General features: G+C 50.0%; 1 protein-coding gene and 1 non-coding gene across 3 annotated transcripts in view; one reads left to right on the forward strand and one right to left on the reverse strand.

Annotated features, from left to right (window-relative positions):
- The window catches only part of FHAD1 (forkhead associated phosphopeptide binding domain 1), a 123,816-nt gene that overhangs the window by 31,779 nt on the left and 75,127 nt on the right, over positions 1–16,910 (reverse strand). For both annotated transcript variants that reach the window (XM_072975338.1, XM_072975337.1), the window contains exons 15-20: positions 12,485–12,555; positions 10,382–10,534; positions 7,431–7,538; positions 7,085–7,192; positions 3,730–3,837; positions 214–321 (exon numbers count right to left, since the gene is read on the reverse strand). In XM_072975338.1, coding sequence (XP_072831439.1) covers positions 214–321; positions 3,730–3,837; positions 7,085–7,192; positions 7,431–7,538; positions 10,382–10,534; positions 12,485–12,555 — 656 coding nt within the window. The remainder of the gene's footprint in view (positions 1–213; positions 322–3,729; positions 3,838–7,084; positions 7,193–7,430; positions 7,539–10,381; positions 10,535–12,484; positions 12,556–16,910) is intronic.
- TRNAS-GGA (transfer RNA serine (anticodon GGA)) lies at positions 10,939–11,011 on the forward strand. Its single transcript has one exon. It is a non-coding gene; the product is annotated as a tRNA-Ser (tRNA).

Raw genomic sequence — 16,910 nt, forward strand, 5'->3', positions numbered from 1 at the left:
AGCAATCAAGCCCCACAGCTCCACGAGGTTGACCTGTTGGATTACCTGTATTTCATAAATAAGGAAGCTAAGGTGCAGAGATGACAACTCCTGCCCAACGTCCCACAGCCAGAGGGTGGCAGAGGTGGGATCTGAACCCGGACCGCCTGCCCCTGGAGCCCAGGGCTCAGCCATCCCGGCTCCTCCACGTCTTTTCCTCTTTGAGACTCGTACCTCCTTCTGCTTGGTTACACGGTTCTCCAGATCTTGCACCTTTTTCTTTTCCTTCTCTATGGCCTCCTTTGCTTTGTGCTTCTCGTAGGCGATGCTGCTCTCTGTAATCTGGAAGTCAGTGACAAGTGGTGTGAGGGTGTGGCACGAGGAGGAAGGGGAGGACGCTGCAAGGGGAAGCCGGGGTTAGTAATCGCTGAAACCAGTGAGTCAGGGTTTGGGAGTGAGAGCTCTAGGAACAGGAGGACACCTGGAGGAGAGGGAGGTGAGAACCTCAGCCTGCCTGGCACGCCAAGAACCCGGAAGTCATGGCTTGTTTGATTATATCCCTAAAAGGGAGAGTAATTCGTCACTCAGGATTTCTGGGCTGGTGCTCAGGAAGTGACATGCTGGTGAGTGTTCAGGTCAAGGCGTTTGGTGCTGAGCCACTAACTAAACTACTAAACAGGTGTTGGCCCAGTGCCGGCCCTTGGAAGTGCCCGGCCTCTTGGGAGGTGGGGCAGGAGAGACGAAGCCTGGTGAGGCACACGGGGAGCGGGGATGCCTCCTGTCCCAGCAGGCTTGATGCCTGTGGCTTCAAAGGACACCGGTGGTCTCCCTCCAGCCTACAGAGGCTTGGGTCCAAAAACTGAAGTCCAGGGCAGTCTGGGACCGAGAACATATACCCCACAGATCCGGTGACAGGGAGGGGATAGAAGCCCAGCTTCACCCACACAAGCCCTAGGAGGTACACAGCCAGAGCAGGGTCGAAAAACTCAATTGGTAGCTGTTGAAACTCTTGTAGTTACATCTCCCATGCAAATACAAGGTTCACAGGGACAACACTTAATAAACAAACAAACAAATGAATAAATTACATAAACAAAGGCTGGAAAGATGTGCACCGTCTTTCACATAATGGGGGTTTGAGATTATGGTAACTGGTAATTTCTTATTTCACTGCTCTGTAATCTTTTAAATTTTCTTCAGCAAACAAGAATGATTTGGTAAAAAGAAAAACTACTGAAAGTTTTAAGAGGGGCTGCTCTGCTGGGGGCAGGATGAGACGTCAGATGCGTGGCCCTGGAGTAAAGGTGATCTTCCCAACAGTGCTGCTGTTCCAGCATCGTGTCCCTGGCCTCCATCCTCCCTGTCCCGCTCTGCACCCAGGCCTCCCTGCTCCACCTGGGCTCTGACTCTTCTCCCTGCAGGGGCTTGGCATTTTCCTACTGCCAAGTGCTTAAGATTGTTCAGCCCCGACCCTGCTGTCTAAGAGACCACCACCCTCTTCCATGTGCCCCGTGGGAGGGTGCGTTCCCTTCTCTAATTTTGTGCTCCCTGGCAAATCACAAATGAAAATGACAATGATGATACTGCCCGCTCTCTACATGCTACCCCGTGAGCACCTGCACCGCGTACTGAACGCAAGCCCCTAGGCAGCATCTGCCCCTCATTTCGCAGGTGAGGATGTGGAGGCTGTCAGTGAGACAGTAAGAGGATGAGTAATGTGCCAAGGTCACACCATCAGGAGGTGGTGGTGCCAGCTCAGACGCTGGTGCCCTGCCCCAACTATTCTGTCGCCTGGCTTCTGGACCTTGCCTGACCTGTCCTCCTGGTTCAAACTCCACTCTACCTGGAGGCAAGAGACACGCTCGTGTATTCATACTTAGGCTGGCGCAGAGTCTGCCAACCCGCTCATCTATATTAGGGATGCTCCGGGGACAGCCACTGACCACGGTTTGGGTTTTACTCCTTAACAAGGCATACTCTGAGTCAGTGCACCCTCACCCTATGTGGACTGTGACCTCACTTCCTTGCATGGGCTGGCACAGTCCCACTGCCAAGGTCTTTGCTTGACTATCCAGCCCCCACGTTGGGCCACACGCACCATCCTCCCCACCCGACCTGGACTCTGACCTCACCTGGGCAGGTGCTTCCCAGTGAATGCACTGATTCCAGACAACAAACTACTGGGGTGGTTCTGTCATTGTACCCACATTACAGATGAGGGCCCAGAGAGGGCAAGGGGCTTGTCCAGGGTCACACAGCATGTTAGGGCAGAGCTGAAATCTGAACCATGCCCCACTTCGCCCACTCTGTGTCTCCCTCCGACTTTCTTCCCCTGACCTCTCATCTGGCTTCTGTCTTGTTCCAGCTTATTTCACTCCTCATGCCCCCACCTCCGCCCCCTGGGGCTAACGCAGGCCCTCCCTCCTTTGCACGTGGCCTGCTTGATGCAGGGGCGTCTCTTCCTCAGATGTTTCCTTGGTGCTTCCTCTCCCCTCCGGGTCTCACTCAATGTTATCTCCTCCGAGAGGCTCTCCCTGCCTGTGGGCCACTCCCTAACCCAGCCCTCTTTTGTCTTCTCCACGGCACCTGTGGCTCTGCAGTCACCCTGTGCGTCTGTGGTTGTCTGCCCCCCCATCCTAGAGCGGAAAGTCTGGGAGGGCATGGTCAAGGTCCGTCTAGACCCTGCAGTGTCCCTGATGCTCAATAGGGCTGAGCACACGGTAGATGCTCGGTAAATATTTGCAGATGGATGAATAAAACTGAATTAAGCAACTCACTGAGTCACGGCTCTGTTTCTGGAAGTTCCGCGAGGGCCAGCATGTGCCTGCGTGTGCCCTCTCCGGCCCTCAAGCTCAGCTCCTGGAGATGCCATTACAGGTCCCTAAGGGCCCATATCCCTGGCCTCCTGACCCTGAGAGCCCTTCTTTGGCTTCCAGAGTGTGGCTCTGGTGTTCAGGCTGAGCTGAGTGACAGCCCTCCTCCCAGCCTTGGGGTCTGCCTTCCATGGGCAGGTGTGGCTGGTGGGCCTAGTCCCCAGGCTGCTGGGGGTGGATGTCTCCAGCTCTGCCTGGGCTTGGCACTAGGACAGCCCTCCCCCCACCACATCACCCTCTCCTCGAGGGTACACTTCTCATCTGCTGCAGAAGGCAATGACCCCTGGCGCTTCTGTGATGTGCCCATCCTGTGAGTGGGTTAAGTACCTGTCTACTCCATCGTACTCTGCGATGCTTGTGTCTCTACCCGTCTATCGGTCCAGGGAGGGTCTCCTTGGGAGTCTGCAAAACTGGGGGGGTGTTTTTCTCCTGTGTCCATGCTGGGTTGCATCAGAAATACCTTCCAACGATGAGGAGGAGGGGGACTGACCCAGACTCCAACCCTGGGGTTCTCCCCTGGGGTACATCTCTCTTATGAGTTACCTGACCAGCAGTGCTTAAGCACAGGGCCCTCCAAGTATGAGTATGGTTCTAAGTACTTAATCAGTACTCACTCATTTAACCCCATGAGGCAGGGACTATTACCAGCTCCATGTTCCGGATGGGGAAACTGAGGCACGGGGGGTTAAGTGGTCTGCCCTAGGTCATACGGTTGGTGAGCTGTAGGATGGGATTCCGGCCACTCTGAGTGGGGGCGCCGCTCCCACCTGCCCACGTTACCCCCTGCTCTACATCAGGGCACCACGTCTGGTTCTGGGGCTCCTTCCAAAGGGGTCTGGCTGCCACAGCCAGCTTTCTCTCTCTCTGCTCCTCATACCTCCTTCTGCTGGGTTAAATGGTTCTCCAGGTCTTGCACTTTTCTCTTTTCTGTCTCTAAGGCTTCCTTTGCTTTTCTTTTCTCATGGGCCATGCTGCTCTCCAAAACCTGAAAAATCAATGACCAGTCTTTTTGGTCACCTGCACCTTTAGAGGCAAAGTTGCTAATAATGGTGACACTGTTAATAATGCTAATAGCTCAGATGCTGGGGGTTTGGTCTTCCGTGCCAGGGCCCAAGGCTGGCACGTCTTACCCAGTTTGCTCTCACAGCAACCATATCAGGAAGTGAGTGGCCCCATTTTATGGATGAGGAAATTAAGGAACAGAAAGTTGATGAGGGCCGAGGGGTCATGCAGTCTGTTGGTGGCGAGGCCAGGACTGAACCTTGTGCGACAGGAGGCACGTTGCCTGTGTGCGGAGGCCCTGGCAGGAGGCGAGGGAGCAGAGGGAACCAGGCCTGTCTTATTTCGGAGTCTAAACTCTTATCAGGGCACCAGGCAGCCTCTCGGATAAGAAGAAGAATCTCATTAATAATGGAATTTCCCATTATTGAAATAAATCGCTTAAAGAGAATCAGGTTTCCAGGGGAGGGCGGTGTATTGAATTAAAGAGTCACACGATTTCTAGAAGGGGTGCGGGCGAACCTCACCAGGGAGGCTCTGACAGGGTGGGAGGGACGAGGTTAGTATTTAGTGCCCATAATCAAGGAATTTTATCTAGGAAGCGACTTGCTGATACGCTATTCAGTTGACGCAAATCACAGAAGGATCTAAGCTGCCGGCAGGGCCCGTCTCCAGTGGTGGCAAGAAAGGGCACCTCGACTTTCAAATGGGTTGTACGTTAAACGCCAGCCTGGCTGTCAAATGTCTGGAACTTGGAACATGGCTTCCATTACAGCTGGTGGCTAGGGGTCTAGATCAGCCTGCAAAAATATTTAATCTCTAACATGGATGAAATACGACATATTTTGATATATTTTGCAGTGAAAAGTCATTAAAACCCCCCAACACTCAGCTGTTCCAATACCAGCCCTAAACGAAGCAGGAGAGCAGTCACATCACGGGAGATTCACATTTATTTTGAACGTTTGAGGCGGGTTTCGGGGTAAGACATCTTCCTGCCAGTGACTGGGTTGGGTCCCCCGCGCCTGGTCTCATGTCTATGCTTGGGGCTTTGCCCTCAGCAGCTCCTCTGCTGCTGCGACGGCCACTCCGGGGAACACTGTCCTTGCATGAGTCACACACGGCTCCTGTCCCCTCAGCTGCTCGGCTCTCTGGGCAGGTGGTGGGAATTCACCTTTTGCGATACCTCAAAACTCGCATTATGACCTAGTGGTTCCGCTGTCCTTAAAGATGTGTCTGACAATAGGGAGGGAGGTCTAACAGAAAAAGGAGTCAGGTGACCCTCTGAGGTTGATCAAAGTCTGCGCCTGGGATTTTTATCTCAGATTCCCTTGACAAGAAGCTGTGGAGAGGTTCTGGCAGGAGACGTGGGCTGGCGTTTTTCTTGGCCTGGGGTGACCTGGCCACGGCTCCTCCCTGCCATGGGGTGTCCATCACCAGGCTTTCCTGTAATCTCTCTCCTGAAGTCCCCTGTGACCTCGAAAGCTCTAAATTCAAGGGGCTGCCCCCCAGCCCGGGGCTATTGACCTCCTGGTGGCATTTGGCCCTGGGAGCCCTTGTGAGCGCCTCCTCCTCATCGCCACCCCTGGAGAAATAACTCAGGGCCAGGCCTCGGTGACACTGTTTACACAGGCCTGCAGAGCCCAGCTGCACGCAGACCCCAAGTGAGACCCGACATGTAAACACCTTCCCTCTTGGGATCAGATCAAATTGCAGAGGCTCCATCTTTGTCCCTCAGGGGTGGGTGGGCAAGGCTTTTACTCTGAGGGGTGGGGACAGAGTGGGGGGTCGACAGAGAACAAATGCCTAAACAGACATAGAAGTACAGTGATCATACTAAACAGCCACCGTTCACTGCGTGATGCTTCTGCCAGACACTTCACTGTACAGCGTCTCTAATCCTCACAGCCATCCTTTAAAGAAGGCAGATAATGAGCCAGTCAGGAGCCCAGCCAGAATTTGAACCCATGTCTCATCTGGCTGCCAAGCCTGCATGCCCCTGGGCTGCCTCAGGATTGAAACGCTAACGAAAGCATTTTGTAAAAAAGACTCAGGGAATCTGAGGGGGACCCCGAGGTAAGCATGAGTGAACAATGTAACAGGGCTTTCCCCAAAGCTAGTCTGGGCACATCAATAGAAGTCTAACATCTTCAACAAGGGAGGGGAGAGTCTTGGTCTAGGCCACTAATGGCTGGAGAACTGGGTCCAGCTTTGGCTACAAATGGTTTAGGAAGAAAACAGATGAACGGCCACAAACTCAGATGCCTGTGGAGGCTGGACAGTTACCCCAGATGAAGTGGGTTGTGTTTAATGCTGCAATAGCGAATGCTGAGGACTGTGGCAAATTTCTTCTACTTGGTTCAGCTCCAGCCCATTTTTGTCAAATGGAAAAGAGGGCCAGATTTTCTGACTTTGCAAGGGAGGATGGAAATCTGGATTTTTTAGCAAATTTTATGAGTTCAAGATAAAACTTCCCACGGCCAAACATAACATGTCCACAGGCCCTTTTCAGCTGGTGAGCTGCCAACCAGTGACTTCTGGAGAGCAGAGCAGGTCAGAGGAGGGGACCAAGGCTGGGCCCCAGCCCTGTGAGGCATATGAGGAGGGACAAGGCGATTTGGGTCTGGAGAGGAGCAGGTGCCTCTATTTTCAAGCATCTAAAAGGCTGTGGAAGAGAAAGTAGATGGGTGTGGCAGGAGCCCAGGGGGCGCGTGGAAGACTGATACCCTTCTGGGAGAGAGTTTCATTCAACTCAACATAAAGGAAACATTTTCTGCCAGCCCAAGGCATCAACCCTAGGATGGACTGCCCTGGGCTGTAGAAAATTCCTTGCTGGTGGATTGCAGGCTGGATGATTTGGGGATGTTTTCGGAGGATGCACGCAGCCCTACAGTCCCAGGACTCTGTACCTCCTCCATTTCTGTGCTCTGGGATGCAATCTCCATGCAGAAGATGCTCATGTCATCAGTCCCAACTTATCTCCCAAGCCCTGTCTAGGACTGTATTTTAAACTGTTTACAATTTTTTCCAACTGGTTGTCAAGGCTACAGCTCTAGGGTTCTCTCCTGGAGTCCCCCATGCTTCTTCCCACAGTGGCTGAGCCCTCCCAAGGACAAATCACTCCAGGGAAGCTCTGCCACGTTCTACCCTCATCATACATGGTTCTGAACTTACATCCACAGGGCCCTCAAGCCGGATTTGGGCTAGAGGCGACTATCTCCCCGGCTGCATACCTCCTTCTGGCGGGTTAAGCGATTCTCCAGCTCTTGGACTTTGGTCTGTTCTTCCTCTAATGCTTCTTTCACTCGGTTTTTCTCTTGAGAAATGCTTTCCTCCAAAGCCTGAAAACCAATGACGGGAGTGTATAGACATACTTACCACGGCGGGAATCTGGAGTCTGTTGGGCACTGCACGGGTAAGCCCTTCCCTGCTCAGGACAGCCCCCGGGGGGAGACTGCGGGCAGCTGAGAGCCTGGGAGCCCGGGTGGGCAGGCCCAGATTATCACCCCGGGGCAGTCTGTCCCAGTTGCCTGACCTTGACTGGGGCTCAGGCCGACTCTGTCTCCGCGAGCTGCATACCTTCTTCTGGTGGGTTAAGCGATTCTCCAGCTCTTGGACTTTGGCCTGTTCTTCCTCTAATGCTTCTTTTGCTCTGCGTTTCTCTTGAGTAATGCTTTCCTCCAAAGCCTGAAAGTCAGGGACTGCTGTTTATTAGACATCATTACCAGGGTAGGAATCCGGTCTCTGTGCCGGATTAGCTCTTTCACTTCTTAAGACAACCCCATGGAAGACAGAGGGCAGTAACCTGGGAACCAAGGGCACAGGGTCTGGGATTGGCAGGCCCAGATTAGAGCCTCTGGTTGATCCTTCCTAGGTACATAGCCTTGGGCAAGCGAAAAGCTCTACAAGCCTCAGTCTCCCCATCTGTACAATGGGCACAGAAACAGTGCTTCCTATGTTGGGTTGATGGGAGGGGCCTATGTGATGAGGAACGTGAAATGCCTGGCACAGGATAACAATTCACTGGTAAAGATTAATCATTTCTTCTGTGTTTTCAGCTTTTTGCCGAGGAGGACACAGTCTCCGAGAGATTAAGGAATCTGCCCAGTTTATTAGTAAATCACATAAACAGGGATTTGAACCCTGGTCTCTTTGACTCTAGAGCCAAGGGGTAGGCCAGCTAGGGCCTCTGGACCAAATTTGGCCCACTGCCTGCTTTTTGTAAATAAAGTTTTATCGGAGTCTCCAAGCTCGTTGTTTGTGGATTACCTACGACTGAGAAGTCACGACAGAGACCACACATCCTGCAGAACTGAACATACATCTACTGTCTGGCTACTTATGGAAAAAGTCTGCCAACCCCTGATCTAAACCATCAGTGTGCGCACAAACCGGGGAAGCGCTGGCAACAGATCATAATAAAGAAAGAATGTTAGCTCCACAAAGGGACCTAGAATTTCCTAACCTTGAGACAAGAGCCCTGCAACAAATCAAGATCCATGAGAAGGGGCTTAATTAATGAATTCTGACACATGTATTTTTCAGAAAGGGGTGGGGGAGACACTGCATTGTGATAAGAGTGAGGTTCATTTAAAAATTGGGGCAGCTGGCACTAAAGTCTGGGTCAGAAATTTCAGATAAGTCCCTAGGGTCAAGTTGATCAACAAAAGTGTCTGGGGAAGGATGACCCTCCACGGGACAATTGTCTGCTCGGGGAGGGGCGTCCCTGGCATCCCCCTCCGCAAGGCGTGGTGTGAGCTGAGGTTTGCTGTGATTAAAGAGGGTTTGATGTCTGTCCTTGAAACCCTGTGTCTGTTGGAATCGGTGTTACAAATGGGCGTCTGGGAGGCCCAGGCTGGTGCCCATGCTGGTGTTGAACATGCTGGGGCTGAAATACTGTACATCCGTAGCGGAAAAGTCTATCCAAAATTAAAAATAAGACATTTGGAGAGGGAGAAGTTCATCAGAGAGGAGGGAGGAAACAGGTGAAGAGAGTTTTGTGAAGGTTCCGAAGTTTCTAGGTTCTTTCTGCTTTTATTTTCCTCTCTGTGGAATGGTACAGGCTTGTCCTATATCGAATTGCCCCTCAAAAGGGACCTGCCTTGATTTAAGGCTATCGTTAACATTACCTTTATGTGGATCATACATGATTTTGGTCAGATGGTTCTTCCTCTTTAATCTTTTATTTCACAAAAGGCAGAAGGAAAGGCAGAGAAAGAGGCAAATAGGAGAAGAGGTAACCGGGCACGAATTAGAGGATGAGATGAAACAGGCAGAGGTCTCTGCCTCTTGGAGAGGCCTGGAGCACCGGTGACAGAGAAGGATGGTCCAGGTCGGGTGTCACGAAGCAGTCACTGGTGAAAGATGGAGGAAGCGGCAGGTCCAGTCCTCCTCAGGGGAAGAAAGGAGGTGTGGGGGCAGAGCCGGGGTCCAGCGGATCTGGTGCTGCTATTTGAGGTGGGCGGGGCGACAGGCAGCTGTAAACGCCCCCACACCCACCCACAGCGTGGCTCTCCACTGTGGCTCACGCTGGAACCACCAGGGAGAGCTTACAACTCCCAGTGCATGAACCACGCCCTCACCCCAGTTAGATGAGAACCTGGGGGTGGAGGTCGGGGGAGAAGTGCAAGAATTAGTATTTTTCTAATCTCTTAGATGACAAAGTGCAGTGAAAGTCGGGAGCCATGGATCTAGGATGATGGCGACTGAGGGAGTTAAATCAATGGTGGGTCCCTGAATCTCAGAAAGGGCCAACTCGAAGACAAGGATGAGAATTGGCTCATTAACTGCAGTTCCCTGGCCTTCTCCATAGATTCGGATACAGGGGATCTAGGGTGGGGCCCGGGAATCTGTATTTTTAACCAGCATCCTGATGGTTCTTATCCGCCAACTTTGGGAAATCTTTCCTCTAAGACTTTGCGGCTGAAAATGCGGTCTGCACAGGTGCGTGTCAGCACCAGCTGGGAGCCTGTCAGAAATGCAGACTCCCAGGCTCCGCCCCAGAGCTGCTGAGTCAGAATCTGCCTTTTAACTACACCCCCAGGTGGTTCACCAGCATGTCTGAGCTTGAGAGGTGCCACTGTAAGCATCCTCTAAATGACTTGGTTTCTAGAAAAGTAAGTAGCAATTTTGGCCATGTCTTTCCCCTGATGTGCACAAAGAGAAAGCAAAAGGCTGAAACAACACAAAGGTGGTCCTGTACACTCTTGGGAACCACCTGTCAGTCTCAAACCAGGACCTGCAGTAACTATTCAGATTCATAAAATCAACTGCAATATATAAACAAATGGACTACCATTTCCAGACATTTCAGTAACCTTGCCTGTTCCAGTTGATTTTACTCTGAGTTTTAGAACTCAAGCTTCGTGTTAATTTCTCCAACATCATTCACCCTCTTTAATTAATTTTGTTCCACGGCACCCAACAAGGAGTGGCTGGTTTCTCCATCTAAGGACGCGCCCTCGGTTTCTCACAGGAAGGGCCGTTTCATTAGTTGCCAGGTGTAAAGAGAAGGACAGGAATCCCCTCACCGCCTTCTCTTCCATCAGCCACTTGACTCTGGCTCTCAGCTTCTCCTCTTGCTGCAGCCTTTCCTCATTCAGCCTCTCCTTCTCTGCCAGATGCTCCCGCAGCTTTTCTTGCAGCAAGGACTGCTGAGATTCCTGAGAGCTGCTGATCCTGATCTGAAATGAGAGGAAGGCGAACTGCAGCTGATGGGGACAGGACCAACGCAGGGGAGTCACTTCCACTACCTTCGGGGGAGCGACGAACGTTCACAAAATCTTAGAAACACAGAAAAACTATGCTTAGCCTAGTACCTAGCAGGGAAGCAATAGAACACAGTGGTTAAGAGCTCAGGCTTCAGCTCTAGATAGAATCTCAGCTCTAGTTCTTTTTTCTTTTTCCTTTTTTATGGGGGTTGGGGTGGGGTAATTAGGTTTACTTGTTTGTTTATTTTTAGAGGAGGTACTGGGGATTGGACCCAGGACCTTGGGCATGCTAAGCATGTGCTCTACCACTTAAGCTATACCCTCCCTGCTCTAGCTCTTTCTAGACACCTCGTCATTTAGAAAATGAGGTTGAAGAGGGAGGGTATAGCTCAGTGGTAGAGCGTGTGCTTGGATTGCTCAAGGTCCTGGGTTCAATTCCCAGCACCTCTGTTAAAAAAAAAAATTTAAATAAATAAATAAATAAATGAATACATAAATAAACCTAATTACCTCCCCCACTAAAGACCCCCAAACAAAAAAACAGAATTTAAAAAAAGAAAATGAGGTTAGTACTAGTGTCTACCTCTTAGTCATAAGAATTAAATGAGATAATGATGGAAAGCTTTTAGCACAGTGCTTACTTAGCACATAGTAGGTGCTCAGTAAATGGTAGTTAGGATGATTAGTTCCTGTTTGCTGAGTGTAAGAGAAAAAGCAGTGAGCCAGGGCCACAAGGCCTGAGCTTTTGTCTTGCTTCTTCCACCAACTAGCTGCGTGACACTGAAACAGTCCCCTAGCCTCAGAACGTCAATGTCCATATCTGTAAAATAAGGAGAATGGACTAGGTCAGGGGTTGACAAACTATTGTCTGCAGGCCAAGTCTGGTCCACTGCCCATTTTTATAAATAAAGTTTTATTGGAACAGAGCCATGCCCATCACACCCATTCATTTACACGTAGTCTATGGCTGCCTTTGCTCTACAACAGCTGAGTCAAAGAGGTGAGATGGAGACCGTATGGCCTGCAAAGACTTAAATATCTGGCCCTTTATGGGAAAAGTCTGCGGACCCCTGGACTGGATGGTCTTTGTGGTTGATCGTAATGGAGGTCCCAGTATCTCGCCCTTCCTCTAGCCATGTCCTTGGCTAGGTGACTGGCAGTGCCCACCCATATCCGGTCCCCTGACACTGAACTCAGTCATGTGACCTGTCTGGGCCAATGGGATGTTGGGAGACATAACACACGCAGAGGACTGAAAAGCACTCCATGTCTGGGCCTGCTTTCTCATCCGGATTTCTGTTTCCTCTACTATTGCCGTGACGGCATGCCCAGGCCAGGCTGCTGGAGGATGAGAGGCGCGAGGAGCCCAGCACAGCTGCTCTAGCTGAGGCCAGCCCAGGCCAACCGAGGGCCGGCCAACGCCCAGACACCTGAGCAAGCCCACACAAGGTCAGCGGACCCACCTGGCGGCTGACCCCAGACTTGTGAACAGCAGTTGTGGAACGCCGCTGAAGTTTCACGGTTGTGTATTACACAGCATTAATATGGCAATAGCTATTCTGTGCTACAGTTCCTAAGGATCATCTTGCCTCTAAAATGTTGGCGTTGTGTAACTTTTGGTAAGTCTGCCGCCTGGACTCGGGCAAGCCGTACTTCTTCCACTGCATTTAATAAACACAACTTTTTTAGATCTGACGGCATTTACATTTTTATGGTTTTTGACAGAGGAAAACAAGCCTCCTTGTCCTCCTGGGAGAGCTTATCTACCCTGTCTGAATCATTTCGTGTGCAAACAGAGACACCATCTCACCTTCTGGAGAATGTGTACTGACTTCCTAACAGAGGGCAAACAGAGTTAAGATGCACTGTGCTTTGTAAAGGCTGAGGAGGAGCTGAAACAAACTTCTGAAGTTAAAAGATTACCTGAAGTTCCTGGATCCGGCTTGTGATTTTCTTATAATGGTCCAGAAGGTATTTCAGATACAAGGACAATCCTTAAAACGAGAAGGAAGGAGAAAGTAAGTATCAATGCAATTCACCTCCTTTGCTTTCTGAGTAATGTCTTCACAGAGCTTGCCGGCAGGAGAATGAGAGCCATGCTGCTCTCTCATCAAGAAAATGTGAGTTGATTAGCTTTTGTTGGGTTCAAATCCAAGTTTTGGGGCAATAAAAAACCATTAACAGAACTCCTATCGACTAAATGTCCAGAGTGCTTTGAAACTGTGGGCTGAGTGTGGGCGGGCAGATGAAGCCATTCCTCAGGGGACTTATGGTTCAGTACAAGAGACGAGGTCTGAGTGCCTGATCGGAAACAGGCAGCAACTCCAGGTCCTGTGGAAGTGACCGCTGGAGGAGTGGGGCGGTGAGAGTCCAGGGGAGGAGAGATCGTTCGTTCGCCTGGAGGGATGACTCTTGGCTGAGAATTCACTGGGTGTGGGCCTTGATGGGTATGCAGAATTCCAAGCTGGAGGGGAGGGCATTTCCGAATGCAAGACGTGGAAGGATGAATAATGATCCCCAGAGAAATCCAGGTCCTGGTCCCTGGAGCCCGTCAATGTCACCTTACAGGGCAGAAGGAACTTTGCAGATGTGCTGAAGTTAAGGATCTTGAGATGGGGCGCTTATCCTGGATGATCTGGGTGGGCCCAATATAGTCGCATGTGTTTTTCTTTTTTCAATCTGACTTTTTGTCTCTTTCTCTTTTTTTGTAGAGGGGGGGAGTTAGGTATGTATGTATGTATGTATGTATGTATTTATTTAAAAACAAACAAAACAAATTTTAAATGGAGGTACTGGGGATGCCGAGCATGCTGTCTGCCACTGAGCTACATCCTGCCCCCTAGTCATATGGGTTCTTATCAGAAGCAGACAGGGAGTCTGACCACACACAGAGGAGAAGGTGACGAGACAGAAGAGGAGAGTTGACGATGCTCCACTGCTGGCTTTGCAGGTGGAAGAGGGGGCCATCAGCCAAGGAATGCAAGGAATAAAGGTCTAGAGATGGGACAAGGTGGGGAAACAGATTCTTTCCTAGAGCCTCCAGAAGGAGCCAGCCCTTTGACTTCAGCCTAGTGAAACGGACTTTGGACTTTTGGCCTCCAGAGCTGTGAAGGAATAAATACGGATTGTGTTAGGCCACTGTTTGTGCTAATTTGTTCTAACAGCCATAGGAAACTAATGAGGGGGCTGAAGGCAGAAGAGGAGGTGGGGAAATGCAGTGACTGTTCCGGGAGAGCGCTGGGCTTAACTGGTGTGGAGCGGACCATGGGGGAGGGGAGGGGTAGAGAGGAATTGGGGTAGGAGGCTGAGTCAATGTGTGGCCAGCCTAGAAGAGTAGCTTAAAGAGTATAAATTTGACTTAAACATTATAGGAATGTCATGAGTGTGACCTGTGTGTCCGGCCCTCCAGGAAGCGATCAACGCACCGCATCGTCCAACCATCCCCCCGTTTTACAGATGAGCCAGTCGGGCTCTGAGACCTGTGGATTCTGGACGTCATGCAGCTGGCAAACGGCTGAGCCCGGGCTGGGGCTCACGGCTGTGGGACCCCAGGGTCTGAGTCACTGCGATTTCAGCTGCTGATGGAGCAATGAGTTGGCTTCATGAAGGGTGTTTTTCCAGAAAAACAACTGGGAATGAACTGGAGAAGGAGGACCCAGCAGGGTTTCTTAATGGTAGCACTGCTGACACGTGGGGCCGGACCATTCTCGGTTGTGGGGCTGTCCTGGGCACTGCAGGACATTTAGTAGCATCCCTGGCCTCTACCACTGGATGCCAGGAGCACCCCCCACGCCAGTTGTGATCATCAAAGGTAAGAGGGTTTCGAGAAAGAGAACCAAGAGCGGTGGGAGGGCTGGAGAGAACACAGCTCGGGGAGGAAGCTGGGCCTTCAGTGCAGGAGGCTCCATGTCAGTTGCTAAAGAGGCAAAGACAAGGTAGGAAGTTGGCGGTGAGGAAGGCAGGAAGTCACGCACGCCGAGATCTTAGTGGGACAGGAGTGCAAGCAGTAGAAAAGGAGCTAAAGGAGCAGTGGTTCCAGGGAGCTACCCTCTCAAAGTGCATGTCTGATGACAGAGAGGAGTAAGAGGGAGAGATGTCAAAGAAGGAAGTCGTGATTCACAAACTTATGCACAAGATCTCCTGGGAGGGAGAGGGAAGGGGAGACGCAGGGACGGAAGAGCTGCATCTCGGGGAGACAGAGGGAAGGGAGAAAGGATGGGTGCAGCGAGAGAAAGGAGGGGAGCTGAACAGGCTCATGCCTGGGACCTTGACCTCCGACAATGCAACTTGCTGAGAATTTCCAGCTTGGAAGAGTGAGGATAATATTATAATAATAGCTATTAAGTATTAAGCACGTGCTGTGCGCCAGGCATCATGCCAGAGGTCGCACACACGCTATTTTCTAATCATTGTAGACAACCCGTGTTTGCATTTACAGGCGAGACACAGAAGACCAGCAAGGTTAAGCTGCAGAGCTGGTCAGTGGTAGGAGCAGAATTCAGACCGAGGTCCATCCTTCTCTTTTAAGAGAGACTGGAGCTCAAGAGTGATGGGTTGGGTTGGCTTCTGTGAAGTGTGCATTAGGAGACCCCAAGATAGCAGAGATGGGTGGCGTTGGCTTGGGTTCTAGGAACCTGGTGAGTGTATGGATTTCTGGGGCTAAATTGGGAGGGGTCTGCAGTCTGCTCAGCTGCAACCCTGTGACCCAGGAACCCGAGGGGCTGGATCAAATCCTGGGTAGGATCTAAAGCCGACTGGGGAACAGAGGGAACTGAGGGTGTGGGAGGGGAAGGGTGTGTGGTCTTGTTTCTCCATTCATTGATGAACTGTAATCATAAGGGGATTTCCCTCTTTTGGGGAAGAGGCACGTCTTTATTATATTTCTGGTTACAAAAGTTACACGTGCCTGTTACACAAATCCAAATATTACAGAAACCTGTAATGTGGACAGTGCTCCCTACTGTGTCCTCAGTGGCCGGCACATAGTAGGCCTGCAATAAATAGCTGTTCAATGGCTGAGCGAAAGTCAAGACCCACGTAGTCCCACCATGCTCGGACAATGCTCTCAACACTTTCTGTCTTTTCCTCCAGATCTTTCCTTTGGTCAGATACTGACTTAAAAAAAATGGGAGAACACTATGCATATTGTATTACAGCTTGCTTTTTTTTTTTTCACTAAAAAAATACTGCTTATCTTGGGTATCTGAGAAAAAGTGATTTTCTATGTATGCAGGGAAGCCTTTCATTGGTAACAAAGTCTGGCAGAAATAGACACAATTGACTGAGCTTGCAAAGAAAAACGCGGAGTCCTTTCTTTCCCTTATCAAAAGACGCTGAGGAACCAGGTGGGAGGAGACGGGAACTAACTTTTAAGGTCCTCCTCAGATGTCTCCTATCTTCCCAGCTGGACCACGCAGCGAATCCCTCACCAATCAAATCTTTTTTGTTTTTTTTTAGGTCATAGATTTTTAAAAATTGAGGTATAGTTGATGTACAATATTATATAAGATTCAGGTGTACAACATAGTGATTCATAGATTTTAAAGGCTATACTCCATTTCTAGTTATTATAAAATATTGGCTCAGTTCCCTGTGCTGTACAATATCCTCACAGCTTATTTATTTTACACATGGTAGTTTGTACCTGTTAATCCCCAATCCCTGTCTTGCCCCTCCCCGCTTTCCTCTCTTTACCTGTAACCCCTGGTTTGTTCTCTGTATCTGTGAGTCTGTTTTTTTTGTTATATTCACTAGTTACTTTTATTTTTTAGATTCCACATACAAGTGATATCATACAGTATTTGCCTTTCCGTCTGATGTATTTCACTTAGCATAATACCCTCCAAGTCCATCTGCGTTGTTGCAAATGGCAAAATTTCATTCTTTTTTATGGCTGAGTTGTATTCCATTGTGTGTACATGTATGTGTGTGTATATATATATATATACACACACATACCACATCTTCTTAACCCAGTCATCTGTTGATAGGCACTTAGTGTGCTTCCATATCTTGGCTATTGTCAATAATGCTGCTATGAACATTGGGGTGCATGGATCTTTTTAATTAGTGTATTCTTTCTTTTTTTTTTCCTGATAAATACCCAGGAATGGGATTGCTGGATGATATGGTAGTTCTATTTTTAGTTTTTTGAGAAATCATCATACTGTTCTCCATAGTGGCCTCACCAATTTACATTCCCACTGACAGTGGGGGAGGGATCCCTTTTCTCCACACCCTCTCCAGCATTTGTTATTTGTGTTCTTTTTGATGACGGCCATTCTGACTGATGTGAAGTGATACCTCATTGTAGTTTTGATTTGCTTTTCTCGGATAATTAGCAATTTTG

The sequence above is a fragment of the Vicugna pacos genome, chromosome 13 (assembly GCF_048564905.1).
Source record: "Vicugna pacos chromosome 13, VicPac4, whole genome shotgun sequence".
Classification (NCBI taxonomy): Eukaryota; Metazoa; Chordata; class Mammalia; order Artiodactyla; family Camelidae; genus Vicugna; species Vicugna pacos.